The sequence below is a fragment of the Taudactylus pleione genome, unplaced genomic scaffold (genome assembly GCF_031769625.1).
Source record: "Taudactylus pleione unplaced genomic scaffold, aTauple2 ptg000005l, whole genome shotgun sequence".
NCBI lineage: Eukaryota > Metazoa > Chordata > Amphibia > Anura > Myobatrachidae > Taudactylus > Taudactylus pleione.
Window position 1 is genome coordinate 29,281,194 of NW_028284408.1, and position 19,338 is coordinate 29,300,531.

At 43.8% G+C, this 19,338-nt stretch overlaps 1 protein-coding gene across 1 annotated transcript in view; it reads left to right on the forward strand.

The window, feature by feature from the left end:
- The window catches only part of LOC148543324 (inactive dipeptidyl peptidase 10-like), a 246,190-nt gene that overhangs the window by 119,296 nt on the left and 107,556 nt on the right, over window positions 1-19,338 (forward strand). The window contains exons 18-19 of the mRNA XM_088481087.1: window positions 708-755; window positions 16,714-16,836. Of these exons, the coding sequence (XP_088337213.1) occupies window positions 708-755; window positions 16,714-16,836 (171 nt within the window). The remainder of the gene's footprint in view (window positions 1-707; window positions 756-16,713; window positions 16,837-19,338) is intronic.

Sequence of the window (19,338 nt, forward strand, 5' to 3'; positions counted from 1 at the left end):
TCCAAAAGACCAAATTTTCAAACGATGTTCAAACGATTATCGAACTATAACGATATCGTTATCGTTCAATCGGTCATTTTAATCTTCTAGTGGATAGGCACCTTAAGAGATGTCTAGAGATTGGTAAAATCTTGAAAATACAAAGAATGTGAACAGTCAGGGTTACATCTGCCCATTCTCTTACTTAAAAAGGCAACTGAAATAGAATCCTTCTCATCCCTTATACAAATACCATACAAGTGTATGTGAATTGTGCCCACTTTAAGGAACACATTTTCTAACTTTTAAGCATTATAAACAATCTAGTAAAATTTGATTAAACTGACTCATCCTCACCCCTCCTTGTGCTCCTCCTTATTTTACTTACCGGTCCTCCTGTCCCCTCCTGGTGATCTGACCCGTCTCCTTTGCTGCAATGGGAGCCATTGGGGGGAAGGGGGGTGTTCGCTCTCACTGCTCTTGATGCAGAAAAGACAGATCTCCCTTCATTATTATATGGCTGCCACATAGATTGACTTCTGCATCACAACTAATTGGACTGGGATACTGGATTGTGGATCTATTCATTTTGTTTCACATGTGCCATCTAACATTGAAGAGCAGAAGTAAATTGTACTATAATTCTGAGTTATTGCCAGGTCACCCTATTGGTTTGATTAACTATGTTTAATCACGGCAGTTAATAGTCTGTATTATCTGTCCTACAGGTCCCGGTGTTCCTCAGATTTCAGTGCATCAAACCCAGAAACCTAAAGGTGAGAACCACCTTCTGTACATAATGAGTTGCTGTTCAAAACTATTTAGTAAAGTACTGCCATAGTGGGATGTCACTAGGGAAGCCAATCCCGGGATCGTCAGGATCCCAGGATTTAGGGCAAAAAATTGCGAGATTAAAATGTGTGGCTTGGCGCGGCTTGACTTCAGCCTGGGAGCAGTGCTGAGTACTAGTTACATCGGCTCAGATGCTGCCCCCAGGCCTCCTACAGCTGTGCGGCTGCATGTGACATCATAAAGGTCACATTGCGCAGTCGCACACCAGCCCGCTCCCTTGCACAGCCGCGCCTGCTCGCACTGGAGTATGTGTGCTGTAGGTGGCCAGCATTGATTATCTTAATCCCGGGATTGTAAAAATGAGCCTGGATTGGCCTCCCTAGATGGCACCTTCACTGCCCCAAGGTCACTACATCTGGCTAGCAGGGTGCCTGGAATTGTACGCTGTAGCCAGTATCTCTACTGCAGCCAGTATCGCTGCTGCAGTCCCGCACGAAGAATGCACCCTGCAGCCTGTTTAGCTGCTCACAAATGCAATATTGTCAGTATTCACTAGGAATATAGGATTCAGTGTGCTCACACACTAGGAACTACCCAGGGGTGTGGAGTCTAACGAAGCACTGGTATTCACAAGGGATTCCGTCAAGGGAATTTGGACTTAGCTGCAGCATTCCCACAGGTCACAGCCCCCTGAATAGAATCCCGATACAACTAGCAGGGAGTGTGACATTGAAGGTAACACAAATCAGTAAATTAATGCTGAGACAGAAGATATTAATAATAATTAGGAAGTCTCTATAACAGGCAGCTGGAAGGGAGAAAGAGACTAGGGTCCAGCAGAGAATTCCCAGAGAGAGTTAAACGAACCAGAAGAGTATCCACAGGGGGCACTAGATTATACAGCCGAGTATTCACAGGTAACACTAGAATATCCAGCAGAGTATTTACAGCAGGCACTAGAATGCCTTGCAGAGTATCCATAGCAGGCACTAGTATAAATAGGGCCTCCAAGTCCGGAAGACAATGACAATTGGTTGCCATGTCCCTCAAGGTTTCTAATGGGTTCCAGCAAGATGGCAGCCGCTAGAGGCTGAAGTGTGAAAGATGCTGGCAAGATGGCGGCATCCAGTAGATTGGTGCGGAAACGAAGACCAGTCAGAATCGCCACCAAGGAGGCTGACGCAGATGGCGAGGGATGCCTTCCAGTACCCCGGCATGGCCAGGCAGTGCAGACGGACAAATACATTTTATGTCTGTAGAATCTAAGCACCATAGAAATAATACTAGAAGAACCATTAAATAACTTTTAAGATAATACTAGAAGAACCATTAATTAACTTTTAAGATCTCTGTCTCTGCAAATGCCTACCTCTATTTTTAACAGAGACTGTTAGCAAAGCTTTTAAAAGTGGATTGGGCATTCATTGACATATAGTAAGGCCAGGTACACACTTGCATGCTATCTGCCCGATTTGTAATTTCCAGGCAAGTCAGAGTGACAAATCAGGCATATAGTGCAGTGTTCAAATACCAAAAAGGTTGTTTACTGGTGCTGGAATGCTCTGCTGTTCCCAGCAGCTAGGAAAAAGGGGTAGTCTAACCCTTACAACATAATGGAATAACACATAAATAGCGCTAAGATAAAAGATTGTACACAATTTTGGAACAATTACTGTATGTGTTTAATAAAAAATACAACTTAAATAAATACATTAGTTTAAAATGTCATAAAAAACACTTCTAAAACGAGCATGGCCTGACTTTAGCAGGTAAAGATGACAGTTTGAATAAAGTCACTTGTGGGTAGGCTGGGTCACCTGAAAAGCTATGACACCTAGACAGCGAAACGCGTCAGTACCCAGCCTACCCACAAGTGACTTTATTCAAACTGTCATCTTTATCTGCTAAAGCCTGAACCAACTTACCGGACACACCACTAACATCTACAGTGCTTTTTTGGGACTTTGTTCATTTGCCTGGCATTGGACCTATACACCGTGCATATTGAGGATTCCGACTAATCTATGGACTCTATACCTAAAGGAACATCCCTATATTGGTGACATATCCATTGCAGTCCCTGTGTCTCCACACCAGGAGAAGAGGTATACACTGCCCATTATATGGTGTCATTATACATCCGGAAGTATATATAGAAACAGGCTTTTTACAGATATCATGTGGGTCAGGCCATGCTCGTTTTAGAAGTGTTTTTTATGACATTTTAAACAAATATATTTATTTAAGTTGTATTTTTATTAAACACATATGGTAATTGTTCCAAAATTGTGTACCATCTTTCATCTTAGTGCTATTTATGTATTATTCCATATAGTGCAGTGTGTATGCCCAATTGCGTACTACCGCGGCTCGCATGCGGTGTCGTGTGATTGACCGTGCTGCAGGGAAAGGCGGCAATGTATGTGAGGAGTATTATTGAACAAGTTGTCAGCTCGCAGGTGGTTGTCGGATCACTCAAGGGACTTGAATGGCGCATCTAAGCAGACTAACCGGGAGAGGTAATACACCCTAAATCCCTGATGCATGATACCCTGTACACTGTCTGCATTTAGTGAGGACGGTTTATCCTGTACATGGCATAGCTACAGTCTACCTTATACTGCTATAACAACTGTACCAATTGAATTATAGGATTTTAAATGGGCTTTTGTGACAGTTACCAAGAGAAATGTATATAAATATCCCTTCATTTGGACAGTCCATTCAGGATACTGAATTCACAAGGGAACTGGTAACTCAGTCTAGTATATAAGACCTTTATGTCTATGGATAACGGACTTTTACCAACAGATGTTATATTTTAGTAACAAATAGTTGGATATGTTTAGGGATACACAGCTGCGCTGCACGTTCACCATACAATTTAGATGTTATGTTTTAATTATCCTGGGACCCACACATTTATGTATTTTATATTTGTAAATCATTTTCAATTGCATTAAATGTATTAAATATATGAAACATTTTATAGTCTACAATGACGTTGCACTTGGACTTTTAATTTACATAATTGACTAATTTTTTGTTGTATTTTTATACACACCTGCAGTGGGAAAAATTACTGTAATCTGTAAAATTAAGACTTTTTCATAAAAAATATAGAATTTCTGCAGGAAGAAGGTTTAAAAATTTCCGAAAGAACACAGGGGGTTACGTAATAGGTTCCATGATTACAAAACTAGCATGTTTTGGTGAGTTTGCTGCTAAATTTAAAGCAGCAAACAGTAAAGGTGCATACACACTAGATGATATGCTCCCTTAGCGATATCGTCTAGTGTGTCCCCGGCAGGGTGTGCTCAATGTCGTTCATGACATTGAGCACAGCCGCTGAACGATATCAGGTTGGCCTGCATGTCAGCCCGATGAACGATGATGACGAACGACCCGCGGGAACGCGCGTCGTCGTCATCGTTCATCTTTTTGGGCTTAAAAATGGACGATAAAGTGGACGACTGAACGATAACGATATCGTTATCGTTCAGTCGTCCACTTTATCGCCCAGTGTGTACGCACCTTAAGAAGGCAAAACCAATCTTGTAACTTATTGCCGCTTTAAATTTAGCGGTGAACTCACTGAATTCACACTGGTTCCATAGTCTTGGAAGCTATTACATAACCCCATTTTTAGAGGTCTGGCTTCATGCTAAGGACTGCAGTATTGAATAAGTTAAATTAATAAGAAGGTTGGGCAGTGGTGAAAGTCCACATTAAGAGGGATGTTGGATTTTCCTTCAGACAAGTAGACATGTTAAAGGGTATGCAGTTATGAGACCGGCGGACGCATGCCCGCCGGTCTCAATACCGACAGCATAATCCCGGCAAGGGATTTAACATAGGCATTGAAATGCCAATGCCTATGTTAATCCTGACGCCAGGACCCCAACAGGAAGCCGGAGCGATCGTCCAATGCCGGGGGTAAGTATGTATATAGCCGGGGATGGGGGCGTTAGGTTTAGGGCACCCCGGGGGGACTTAGGGTTAGGTACCCCCGGGGAGGGTTAGGGTTAGGCTAGGGAAAGGGGGAGTTAGGTTTAGGCACTAGGGGAGAGGATAGGGTTAGGCACCCCCCCAGAAGGGTTAGGTTTAGGGTGCAGGGAGAGAGGGTTAGGTTTAGGCACTTACGAGGGAGGGTTAGGGTTAAGCACAAGGGGGGGAGGTTGGGGTTAGTCACCCCTAAAGGAGGGTTGGGGGGGGGGAAGGGTTAGGAATATTTAACTTATCTCTGCTGTCGGGATCTTGTGTATCGGGCTCCTGGCATCGGGATTTGAACTGCCGAAGTGACGTCCGGCGGTCAAACATACCCATTCCATGTTAAAGACCCTATACCCACTTTGAAAAAGGAAGGAACTGTGGGCCTGATTCAGACACACTCGCAAGCGCTATGCGCTCGCAAGCGGGTTGATTGTGGCCCAGTGTGCATGCGCACGATGGAGCCGGCTACGTCGTGCGCATGCGCGAGACCCAGATAGCAACGGGCAAACCGTCGCTCCAGGTCTCGTACCAAAGGGGGTGTGCTGTCGATGTTGAGTGACAGCACGCCCCCTTTGGTGGGCGGGCCGGGGGAGTGGCTGCCCAAAAGGAGGCGTTCCCATGTGAACGCCTCCGTTTGGGGGCGGCCCCACTGACATCATGAGTGATGTCAGTGGGAGAGATTTCGGCTCTGTGAGCGCCGAAATCTCCATGGGGCTTGCGGCAACGAGACCCTACCACAAGGGTCTTGTCGCAAGCCCGATGGTCGCGATGGTCTTGACCATCGCGACCATCTTCCTGGCTGCTCGCCAGGAGGCCGCTCTAAAAATCAAGAAGGCCGGCCCTGATTCAGAGCGAGCGCTCTGTCAGAGCATCCGGCTCTGAATCAGGGCCTGAGACTTAACAGAAAAACTGGAAATCTCAGTTCACACCTGGCACTCTGTAAATCACATATGTAATAATACAAACTATTGAAGTATAATTATTGGATAAAAATGACCATAACACATTTAAAAAACATTGATCTCCTATAGTATTGGCAGCGCTGCAAAACTTTAATGTTAGTTGCTAGTCTGACACACACAGCAAAAACTTCAAAATGGAAAAGATAGGCTGGGCTGCTGCTGCTGCCGCTAAATTATGAATATACTTAATTGATCCACATCGCAAACTTCTCTGAATCACAAAAACATTTATTACACATACAATAAAATTGACATAATGACACACATAATATCTCTATATGGAGAATAAAATTTAACAAAATTGTTACAATTGATGTGACAGCTTTGTGTAACTGGAATATATGTATCTATAATTAGATACAGTTGGATTCAATTGCTCACCACTCAATGTATCATCTGTGTTTGGTATCAAATAAGTTCATCCAAGTATCAGCATTTAGGCTGGTACTAGCAATACATCATAGTTCCTTATATTGAAATAAAAACTTGTTGAGTTATTCCGCCATAAATCCACTGAAACAACCCATCCCACAGTGAGATAATAGATAGTAATAATCCCCCTGCAATTGGGTCTCCAATATATGTACACATGGGTTTGTGCTTGGCTGGGATTTGTGGTGCGCCAGAGCTATTTGTATAAATTGATATATAGCGCTGGGTATGATAGGCAAAATCACTCGTATAATGTCCACACAGTGAAATCTTATTGGCAAAGGTCACCTCTTACTAGTGAGGCGAGGTGGCGGCTGTGAACAAGGCACGAAACTGACCAGCTGGTTGGACTTTGGTGATGGCAAAACAGGGTGACGGCTGCAGGCAAAGCACATACCTGACCGATGATGCGATCTGGCAACGGTCTCGTGTGTCCGCTTGTGATGCAATTGCCGCCTGCTCTCTCCTGCGTCCTGGTTAACAGCTGATTGTGCTCTCAGTGAGCCGGCACCTCTTTGCACATATGGTGAAGATTGGCGGTGGGTAGCAATACAAGTTGAAATCAAACTCCAGATATTAACGGCACTGGTCACAGTATATGAAACCCCTTTGACGCGTTTCGCTCCTCTCTCCGGTGGCGGTCAGGTACGTACCTTGTTCACAGCCGCCACCTCGCCTCACTACTAAGAGGTGAACTTTGCCAATAAGTTTTCACTGTGTGGACATTATCCGAGTGATTTTGCCTATCATACCCAGCGCTATATATCAATTTATACAAATAGCTCTGGCGCACCACAAATCCCAGCCAAGCACAAACCCACGTGTACACATATTGGATACCCAATTGCAGGGGGATTATTACTATCTATTATCTCACTGTGGGATGGGTTGTTTCAGTGGATTTATGGCGGTATAACTGAACAAGTTTTTATTTCAATATAAGGAACTATGATGTATTGCTAGTACCAGCCCAAATGCTGATACTTGGATGAACTTATTTGATACCAAACACAGTTGATACATTGAGCGGTGAGCAATTGAATCCAACTGTATCTAATTATAGATACATATACTCCAGTTACACAAAGCTGTCACATCAATTGTAACAATTTTGTTAAATTTTATTCTCCATATAGAGATATTATGTGTGTCATTATGTCAATTTTATTGTATGTGTAATAAATGTTTTTGTGATTCAGAGAAGCTTGCGATGTGGCTCAATTAAGTATATTCATCACTTAGCAGCAGCAGCGCAACCTATCTTTTCCATCCTATACCCACTTTGCAGGCCATTCAACATAAAGATTTAGTGTCCCCAAAGTACATCAAACTAAAATATAAGCAAGAGATTGGTCTGGCATGTGTGTGCATTTTAGCTAAAATGTATTGTTTTAGTTTAGATTTAATAACTGGTTTAATCCATGTCAATAATTCAGCAGAACGATCATGACCTTAAAACACAACTAGTAATAGAATTATTATTTAAAAAAATATCTTTTTAGTTTGGTCATTGTTTAATATCACAAGGTGAAAAAGATAGATATCACATATAAATCCATGCTCACTTATGTCATAACAAAGTTAAGGATTCTAAACAAGCAGCTGTTGGTCACAAATTTTCTGTAAAAATTATGATTTTATTCAAATATTTGTTGCTTTACTTTTATTTTTAATTCTCTTTAGATTTTTCCCTTACGCTCCAGTAGAGCATTTCTGGGTGCTGCCTCGCCAAATATGTCATAAGGGTAAAATGAAAGCAGTTTATTGCAAATATTAAATGCAGAGCCTGTAGAAGAACTTTATAAATAAGTTGAATTTATGTCTTAGCGATTTTCTTTTTAATTACGTTGATTGCACACAGTGTAGTTTCAGTGCCGCTTATTAGAGCATGAATGCAATATAAATACTAAAACTAATAAAGTGTTGAAAATAGGAAGCTTGCAATGCAAATGAGTATACAGTGTGCAACCATTAGCTAACATTATTTCTTCTTTGCTCTATTAATATTAGCATTAATTTATATGACGGTAGCAAAGCTTTACAATTGGGAGCTGATATAGAAATAAAAAAACAAGGTATTAGCAGTGAAACAGTAAGAGGATTCTGCTATACAAGTATACAGTGCATGGAAGTAGAACAAAGAGGGTAAATGCCACATATTCTATTAGCGCTGTAACTAGGGGTCCAGGTGCCCCTGGCAAAGTGAATTCCCCCCTAAACTTATTTTATTGAGGCAAAGGGCCCTATTCATTATGAGAAAAATATCCCTTGTAATAATTAAGGATTGAACTTGCTGCGAGTTCATTCCAAGTATCGGATGTATTTATCATGCCTCCTATACTTCCAAAAAGCTGCTCTTTTTCCAGAGACAGCATTCCGAAAATAGGGCACTTTTCTCCTGCTGCTTTGGTCTTCTTGGACTCTTCACAGCCTGTCTTGAAGCTGCTCGTGCACAGCTTGAAGACAGGCTGCGAAGAGACAGTAAAGTGAAACAGCAGGAGAAAATAAAAGACGGAGGAACCAGCCCCCCCCAGGTTTGGTTTAGTGCACTGCCTTTGGTAATGGCAGGACAGACATTCAAGCAGACATTCAGGAAGACCAGCAACCTGGCCGGCCAATCACGTCCACCACAGATGACAATATGTGCCTCATTGAAGGTTTGATTCAGGACGACAGATGCATTTGAGTTAGTGATATTGCTGACCAGTGGTGCAACTAGGGTTTTTAGAGCCCAGGGCAAGATGAAAATGCCACAAGGGGCGTGGTTACTGAAAAATGGGGGCATGTCAACATGACACGCCGCCGTTTCTCATCACTCTGGGAACTTTCCATTCCATATGCACCTTAATGCCCCCAGTAGTAGTGCCCCTTATGCAATGCCCCGTGTAGTAGTGCCCCTTATACAGTGCCCCCAGTAGTGCCTCTTATGCAGTGCCTCCAGTAGCGCCCCTTATACAGTGCCACTTATACAATGCCCCTTATACAGTGCCATCAGTAGTGCCCCTTATGCAGTGGCCCCAGTGCCCCATACATATAAAATACACAGACACACACAACACAATACTTATCCAAATCCCCGCTCCTGCGCCTGCCGCTGTCCGCTCCTCCCGCTCAGCACTATGGGAGAGACATCATGACGTCTCTGCCATCACCCACTGCGGGAGCCAGAAGGTGGAGCTCATGAGTGAGCTCCAGCCTGGCTCCGGCCCTGGGTGCAGCAGCCAATGAGAGTCTGTCGGACTCTTATTGGTTGCTAAAACACACCGCTGCTGGGTAGTACACTCACTGTCACTGAAACCATTGACCTGGACAGCGGCCAGCGGCAAAAAAAAAACCCTGCATGTCGCTGGTCTGACAGCGGCCAGGGTGCATGCCCCGCACGAGCCTCCCCCCCCCCCCCCCGGTTACACCACTGTTGCTGACTAACTGAACATCTCAGTGGGTACTGTACACAACATTGTTCATAAACAACTGGGGTATAGGAAAAAGTGTTCACACTGGGTACAGAAGCGACTCACAGAAGTTCACAAAACCAGTAGGATGGGATTGTCTCATGCACTTGACGCTGTACCATGAGGAGTGAGTGCAGTTCCTGCAGCTTATTGTAAAAGGCGATGAAACGTGGGTGCATCATGTGACACCGGAGATTAAGCAAGCATCCATGACATGGAAACACCCATCATTCCCACCTTCAGAGAAATTCTAAATAACTCCATCAGCAAACAAGGTCATGGCAACTGTGTTTTGGGACCACAAGGGCGTGCTCTTTATTAAATTCCTCTCCAAGGGAGATACTGTGAATGCTATTGTGAGACATTGAGCCGATTACAGAGGGCAATTAATCAAAAATGACCTGGGTTGCTGCTAACAGGCGTCGTATTGCTGCACAATAACGCCAGGCTACACTCAGCCAACTGCATGTGTGACGTCTGACCTGGCACGAAGTGATTTCCATCTCTTTGGACCATTGAAGAAGCACCTGGGTGGAAGGTGATTCGCAAACCTACTGTAAAGTCCTGATTTCTTCTATGCTGGGATTGATGCCTTGGTGTACAAGTACCACTATAACAAAATACATATAATGTGAGGGTTTTATGGGTTTATAAATACAAAACAGTGGTTAAAGCAATTAATATATAAAGACCCTTAATCATGGGTGTGTCAATGAAAGAGGAGGGGCTAATGTTTGACAACTAAGACCCGTTGTGATGTGGGTGTATTCAGTGACATGGGTGTGATGATGGGCAGTGTTATTACTATCCAGTGATGCTGGGCAGTGATGTCATAAAGTCTCACAGCCCTATATATAGAAAGCTAGCCATTTGAAGCCAACAGCATGTTGAACTAAGCTTTAAATAGTTTATTCCAATTTTACTTTTCAATGGAAGTCAAAATCTCCAGAAGTCTGCTGCAAGAACTGAAGCTGCTACAAAAGAAATGCTACCGGAGCAGCTGAAGACATTGGAGGAAATAGTCCAGAAGGACAATAATAAAGTTTGCACAAATATGATGCTATCCTGCATCACATAATGAGGTGCCAGATGAAGAAGGGCAGCTAACTGCTGATAGCCTATTTTGGAATATTATAAAGTGTTACAGACAGTTTCCAAGCTGCTATAGTTAGGCAATTAAAGAACAGCTGCTGTCGTTACTTGTGTCACTGCACAGCGATAACCACCAAATATCTGATGGTGCAGCTGTCGTTCTGCGGGACATACATCTACGGGCCTATTGCACAATACCAATAAGATCCTTTGACCGGTGTTCCGTTCCGTCGATCGTCAGACTCAGATGAAGGGTGATGTCTCTGGGGATCGGAAAAACACAGCATGTTAAAATTCATCCAATTACTGATTCTGACAATACACACAAATATATCACAAATTGCCTATCCAGGTCATCGGCTGTTGGAATCTCCCACTCATTCCTTATAAGTTGGGTCATGTTACGGTTCGCAAAACCCGCTTACCTCACCCGGCACTGTCACTATTCCACATAGCATGTAGCTGCATGTCTACCAACAGTCACATTAAACAACCAACCTTTCAGTTTAAACCTGTTCCGGTGTCTGCTCCTGTTTCCACCCCAGGTCCACAACAAACACAGGGCCTGATTCAGAGCCAGATGCAATTTGCGGACGATCATTCCTAAAAAGGGGCCGGCTATTTAAATTGAGCACTCGTTCATTACGGTTTGTTTACGCCTCTATGTCTGAGCGAGCGAACGAAAAATGCGCTCGCTATTTTGTAAGGACGCCCCTTTGCCGTTCGCAACACACGTCATCTCTGGTATTTGATTAATTGGGTACATCGAAAGGCATCTGAACTGCTCGCAGTGCTTGTGGTAGGTTTATCCTACCGCAATCACTGCGAGCAGTTCAGGCTAAAAGACAACCAAGTGACGTAGTCGATGACGCTCCATTACTAATTATGCACTCCCATTAAACGCCCTTTTTACCGTTAGGCACGCCTGCGTTCGGATCTCCACTCCCCCGTTTTCAAGCACCTTCCCCTGTTACCACCCACAAACGGTACATTCTGTCAATCAAATTAGCAGCCCCTCGCTGTTTTGCGAGCGCTCGATTTCCGACTGCAATGACTGGTTTGCGCATGCGCATTACGACCCATACGCATGCGCAGTTGTGCGAACATCGCTCAGAGCGAACGAGCGGCCACTTACGAGTGGCTCTGAATCAGGCCCACAGATCCTAACACATGAATCCCGGGTGACAGTGTTTTCTGATTCTCAGTGCGGCATGAGTGCCGCCATATTGATTCTCATCACATAACCCTTCTGCTCCTATTCCTAAGCCTGGATATTCCACATGATTTTCCAGCCAATCTTCGCTCAGAATGCACTATTTAAGTTCCCCAAGTTCACTAGCACATTGCCAGTACAGTGTGTCATCACTAGGTCTTGGTCCTGGGTTGTCAGTTCCGCCTGCTGACTTCCTTCTGCCTGTCTCTCCAGCATTCCCAATTCCTCTCTGTACTGTGCTAGTGCTCTCCCTGTGGTGTGCAGCCTTCCATACACCAGTGTGCTCCTGCCTGCATTCCTGCTGGACGCTATAATCATTATTAAGCCTCTATCTACATCTTGGAAACATCTTGCACACATCTAACCTGTGGACTTACCAGTTTTCTGTGCACAGTCTCCAAAATATATTCATGCAAACAACTACCATTGTCTGATAACAAGCGCAACTTACAGACATCATTTCAGCTGGCTAAGTCATCTCCGCAACTGTGCTGTATACCTGCATTCAGCGTCCGTTACAGATCCTACCTGCAGAGGGCGCATGTAATAGTGTGTATCCTGTCCTTCCTGGAATACCATACAGTTCTTAAAGCACCACTCAAGTGTTCTAGGTTTTCTCAGTGTTCAGTCACAATCAGGCAGTCCATCAGTGCCTCTACCAAGGTTTAATCTGTCCTGCAATTATTCCTGTGATCTCCAACCAATGAATAAAAGCATCATCCATGCACCTAGTTTTACCCACTCCAGTTCTCACCAACTTGTCCCAGAGGTCCCAGTTTTGTGCCCACAACAAATATAGAACCTGACACTGGATTTGCTGGATCCTCTGTCTGAAGGCCACAGCTCCAGTCAGTTTGTTTCAATCCTCAAGATGTTGTGATGTCAGCATTTGACAAATCCATGCATTACCTCATACATAATGACTTCAATATTAATATATATGTATATAAAATAGTAGCTTTGTACTATGAGTAGGTGTTTGCAGTTATAATAATATTAGAAAATTACACTATACTATACAGATCATTTGGATAACCATCTTTATCCTGTTCATCATCGTCATTATTATTATTATTATTATTAATATTAATAATAAACAGCTCAAAATAGCTCTATATGGTCTATACCAGGGGTGACCAAACTCGGTCCTCGAGATCTACCAACAGTTCACGTTTTCCAGGTCCCCCAGCAAGTGCACAGGTGTAGTCATTATTCACTGACACATTTTGAAAGATCCACAGGTGGAGCTAATTATTTCACTTGTGATTCTGTGAGGAGTCCTGGATAACGTGAACTGTTGGTAGATCTCGAGGACCGAGTTTGGCCACCCCTGGTCTATACAGGGGCGCCGAGAGGGGGGGGGGGTACTGATTACCCGGGCCCGGGCATGACAGGGGGCCCGGGACGCAGCACACCACTAGCCTTTTTTCCCTTTTTTTTTAATTACACCAATGTTTACTACACCTCTGCGGGCGGCTGCTGGCTGGAGGCAGTCGGAAGGGGGGGGTCTCGGTCAAAGCACTGAGGTGACCGCACAGTTAGTGTCCAGAGTTTTGCACTGCAGACACTGGACTGCAGCCGGCGAGTACCACACCGCAGCGGAGCCAATAGTCTTGCGAGATGATGACATCATCATCTCGCGAGACTCTCTCTCTCTTCAGCAGGCCACGTGTGACGGATGGGAACTGGGAGGGACATCAGAAAGTCAGCCTGGGTGACCATTGGCGGGTACAGTGAGGCAGTACGAACTCTCTGTATGACTGATAGAAGAGCCAAGCGCACGGCACCACTGACCTCTGTGTTCCTGTAACTGTGAGTCTGTGTGAAAGACTAGGATGTCTCTGACACTGTGGTGCTGCTGACAGCTGTACATTTGCAATTTCTATAAAGTTAATGTAAAAATATAATGCACTTGCAATCATTAGTATATATATTATTTTTTTGTTTTTATTTTTTATATATATATATATTTGTGTGTGTGTGTATATATATATATATATATATATATATATTTATATCATGTGTATATATATCTCCTGTGTATATATATATTATATAGATAATATATATTAATATCATATATACAATATATAGATAGGTATACCTATCTAAATATATGTGCGTGTATAAATATTTATGTGTCTATATATGTATATATGATATATTTCGGCAGCATGGCATCGTCGTACATGATATCATCTGATTGTGCAGCACGGCCAACCAAAAGATTTTGCATGCAACCACAGGAGTGCGCATATCTGGAATACACACTGCACAATATGCCCAGTTTGTGCAGATGTGTACCCACAGTAAAGCCGGGTACAAATTAAGCGATATGTCGCCCAATCCTGCAGATCGGAGCGGCATATAAGGCACATCGGCCACTGTATACCCACTATGTTGCTGACGATGCGCGCTCCAAATGCAGCATGGCCCCGTCGTCGCTGCTGGCATCGGTAAGTATGTATGCACTTATTAGTCCCGTCGCTAACAAGGTCGGTACACACTAGACATAGTCTAGTGTGTACCAGCCTTAATAGTGAATACTTTCGGCCCAGCTGCTGAGAGCTATGTCATGCTATATCATGCTCCTATGAGTGGGTGCTTCTCACATGCTAGACACGTCCCCAAAAGAGGTGCAACCATGTCCCCAACATGCTGTGGCCACACCCCTTCCAGGGGGGCCACGGGAGGTTACTGTACCGGGGCCCAGGAATTCTCTTGGCAGCCCTGGGTCTATACTAATACCTAAATAATATTACAAAAATTAAAAATAAGTTTTCTGTGGAAAGCCAGCACTGCTTTATAAAATGGATAACTAGCACATCAGTCAGTGAGCAGGAGCAATACTACACATACTAAAACAGTGTACGATTAACTCACTGGTCATTGGCCAATCCTATGTTCTTTGTTAACTCTTTCACTGCTAAGGTATCTTTTTACTACTGTTCTCACCTATTTTAGGATCTATTTATAAAGATTTTTTTTATACATAAGTGTTAATTACCATATGCCTTCATGGCAACAATTTTACAATATATGGACCTATAAAAAAAAATCCCTTCTGGTGTGGTATCCTGGTACTAGGGGAACTTCTATATAGCCCTCAGTAGGGCTTTTCTCCAATCGCAGACTAAGTAAGCATATGTGCAGTCTCCACAGAAGGCATGCTTTCATCTAAATCTGCAGTAGGCTGTGATACTGAATTGCCAGCAGGTCACTTTCCCCATACAGGTGTTTGGAGTAGAAACATTGTCCGAAACATGGGGAACCACAGAAGAAATCTGAGTGTAACCCCCTCCTTGAATAGCATAAAGCTGTGAAAAGCCGTTTTCAAAGCTGATAATTGAAAAAGGGCTTCTGACACCTGCAGAAATTGATCAATTAGGCACTTTAACACCCATTCTAAAATACAGATCCCATTCCTTGGAGTCTATTATACAACGCAGGCCTTATTCATTACCAACCCACAATGTTTAGCCCATACATGCCTACTCACCCAGAAGTTGCAGGAGACTACCAAATTTGCAGGCTGTCCCACAGACCCCTGGAAGAGTAGGCAGTCCTCCCGTAACCTGCCCACTTCCTAGCAAAGTGGGCACTATGGGGAGCATAATACTGTGAACAGGGAGGGGGCAGGGCCAATATGATGTGTTTCTATGAAAATCACATCCTATTGGCCCTGTCCTCTCTTGAACGACCTGCGATTTGCATCATTCACTACAAGGGGGCGGGGTCTAGTAACACATAATGCCGGGGCCTGCCCCCCATCTCTAGTCGGCTGCAACTCTTCTATGGGCTTCTCCCGGAGGAGCGAGTGCAAATGTAGGCAAGTATGGTATAGTCACTTATATTAAACACATACTCTCTTGATACGGTCAGTAATTAGAGGCTCTCGTTTCCTGTTTTCTGCCAGTCATGGGCATGGCACACAGGGGACAGTGCAAGGCCTGCACTGACTAGAGTTTGTCATATGTCTGTGACTACAGCGCACAGTATCTTCCCTGGCACCAACAGAGGAGGTGGAGCTCAGCAGCTGCATAGCAGGCAGCCACAGGGCCAGAAGTAGACCTGGATGGCTTGCAGACCCTGACACCCCCACCCCCGCTTCCCTCTCCCCTCCCCTTCCTCGAACAGGAACCTTGGGAAAATGTGCTTAAATAGTTATATTATATCATGATTATTTATAAATATTGGTAAATATGTCTGGAAATCTGTAATTGCCCTTAACCCTATATACATATCATTGTATATGTCATTCATTTATTATTCCAATAATATTTACATATTATACTTTATATTGCAGAGTATTGTTATGTGGGCAGCACATAAGAAGGCTGATGCAGAGCTAGAAATGAAAGGACATATATTACACACACATGCAGAGCTGTACGCATCTAGAGATATCTCTACGTCTGTACCATATGCACCTGGTTAGCTACAGGTCATCGTCATCAGTGAGTGCTTACAGCTGCCCTATACTAGGTGCAAAAGATAGTTACTAACAGGTGTATCTTTGCCTATGTGAGAACACCCTTCACACACCTGTTCAACATGTTTAGTCATAACTATAGCTGCAATCAGATTGCCTATGTCTCTGCATTAGTGTACTTGTGTGCACTCATTTTCTGAGCATGTGCAATGTGAATATATACACTCACCGTAAATTGGCGTACGTTAGTTCTGTATCAGCCCCACTGTGAGCTGCATCAGTCCTATGCAATAAAATAGTAATATTTAGTGGGATATGCAATATTTCCAGGTATACAGAGGTTTTATTTAATTTCAAAATTTCTAGATTTCCTAGTTCTAGAAGACAACCAGGTTCTGAAAACATCCCTCTCCACAAAGGACATGCCAGTGACACTATACAGAACCATCCATATTGATGGCTATGGTAAGGATGGTGATCTTGGTGCTGGTGAGTGCTTAGTATTTCAAAGATGTCAAAATTATATTATGCTGGAAAATCACTTAAAAAAAAAACAACATAATTTCCATGCTGAATAAACAAAGTATACCCCTATGTACTGTAACAACTTTGTCAATACTTTATTTTTTGCTCATTTGTTTTTAAATTTGCGTCATTCAAGAAAGCAATATAATAGAATTTCCCACTCAATGGGATTGTTACTGAGCATTGTTGAAAAAGCAAGTCAGAATATTTCTATTCATGTACAAAGCATAATTTTTGGATTGTTCTATGCCCTTACACCTGTATGACAGGCTTATTTTTGTTTATTTTTGTTACATTTTACTTTTCCAAATATTTGTATTTATGTCCAACATTCCATTCTGCACATTTTGATTATTGCACACTGCTTTCCTAAAGTGAGACCCGCACTACATCACATGCATACTTTTGTGTAAATGATGTAACATTATTATGGAGAAATACATTAATTTGCTGGTCAGAGATATCAGCATCTGCGAGTATGCAAGTCCAATGGGAGGAGTTTGGCAGATCATGTGAATACAGACTACATGTATATGCTTTGACATACCTAGTTTAGCACCAACATGCAAACAATAGATTTTGTTTTATAAGCAGTGGCCTCCATTAGACCCAGTGGATAAGTGATTGGAACATTTCACAGAGTGTTTGGAATCTGGCAGACTAAAATCAGATTTCCTAACTGATGAAACCATGGAGCCTCTGAGTTTCTGGGGGCAACAGCCATTGATATGTGATTCATTGGATCTAAAACTTTAGCCTTGGCAAGCTTGGCACACTGTGAGCTCTGGCTTCACAGTTGGGGAGTTCCTGTTCAGTCCTGAGCTGGATAAGTTCAATTCTCAGACCTAGACCACTGAGTTCACTCACGGTGTAGATATCTGGAAACAGAGTTCCTCATCATAAAAACACTTCACCCTGTAGAATGGTCCATTCATCCAGTGGCCTTTCATCAGTGGCCTGGTGGGAGCAATCAGATTTTGAAATGATAGCATCTTGGTATAACCACAAGGTGTTGCTCTTATGCCCCAGGATGAGGGATCCACAGGTATTTTGGTAGGTGCCATGTTGGTTCCTTGGAGTTCCCTCTGATCTACCTTTGGTCACAATGTTTCCATGGTTGCTCAAAAAGGCAACAAGAAAGGGCATTCTGCTGAATCTGGTACTAGCCCAGAAGGTCTTAGTATACAGTCATTCTAAACATGGCAGTTGGCCCAGCATGGTGCCTGCCTCATAGACCTGACATCTTGAACCAAGGTCCATTTTATCACCATAGGTTTCCTCTGCAAGCTTTAGAACTGTGGCTGTTAAAACAATGATTCTTTGAGCTAAAGCAGGGGTCTTCAACCTTTTACTCAGTGTGGGCCACATAAAAAAATACAACGAAGCCCGAAGGCCACTAAGCTATACGCCACACAGTAGCACAATCTTGATTCACCAATTCACATTACACCACATAGTCGTGTCCCTTATTCATGTATGACACACAGCAGTGCCCCTTTTACACAATGCCCACATTTGTGTCCCTTATATACAATGCCCACAGTAGTAGTGCCCCTTATACAATGCCCACAGCAGTAGTGCCCCTTACACATAATGCCCACAGCAGTAGTGCCCCTAATGCAATGCCCACTGTAGTGGTGCCCCCAGTAGTGGTAGTACCCCTTATTCAGTGCCCCTAGTAGTTCTGCCCATTATGCAGTGCCCACAGTGGTAATGCCTCTAATGTATTGCCACCAGTAGTGGTAGTACCCCTTATTCAGTGCCCCCAGTAGTGCTGCCCCTTATGTAGAGCCCACAGTGGTAATGACCCTTATGCAGTGTCCCCTGTAGTGGTAGTGCCCCTTATGTAGTGCCCCCAGGAGTAGTGCCCCCTATGCAATGCCCCCATTAGTGGTGCCCCAGTATTAGTGACCACAGTGGTAATTCCCTAGTACTAGTGCCCCTAATAGAAATGCCCCCTAGTAGTAGTGACCCTAATAGAAGTGCCCCCTAGTAGTATTGCCCCCAGTAGTGAAGCCGCTTACAAAAAAAAATACTACTACTTACCTTAAATCCCGCTCCCGCATCTGCTGCCTCCGGTCCACCTTGCTGCTCTTCTGTTTCAACTATGGGAGAGACATCATGACTTCTCTCCCATAGTGCACTGCACACACGGTGGGAGCCGGAAGCCGGAGCTCAGGAGTGAGCTCCAGCCTTCGGCTGGCGGTGCGGTGCAGGTAGGGAGCCAGGCGCCCGCTGGTAACAAAATCTCAGCGGTCGCCCGGCAAATGGATCCTGTTGGCTGGCCACGGGGAACAGCTCCCCCTGGTCGGCGGGCCACCCGACACAGCTCCGCGGGCCACAGGTTGAAGACCCTTGAGCTAAAGACTTTTCTGACAATATAATTCAGACCATACCGAAAGCTAATTTTGGCGAAGACATAACACCGGATTTGGAAGATATACATCATCTCATGTGAAGCATACG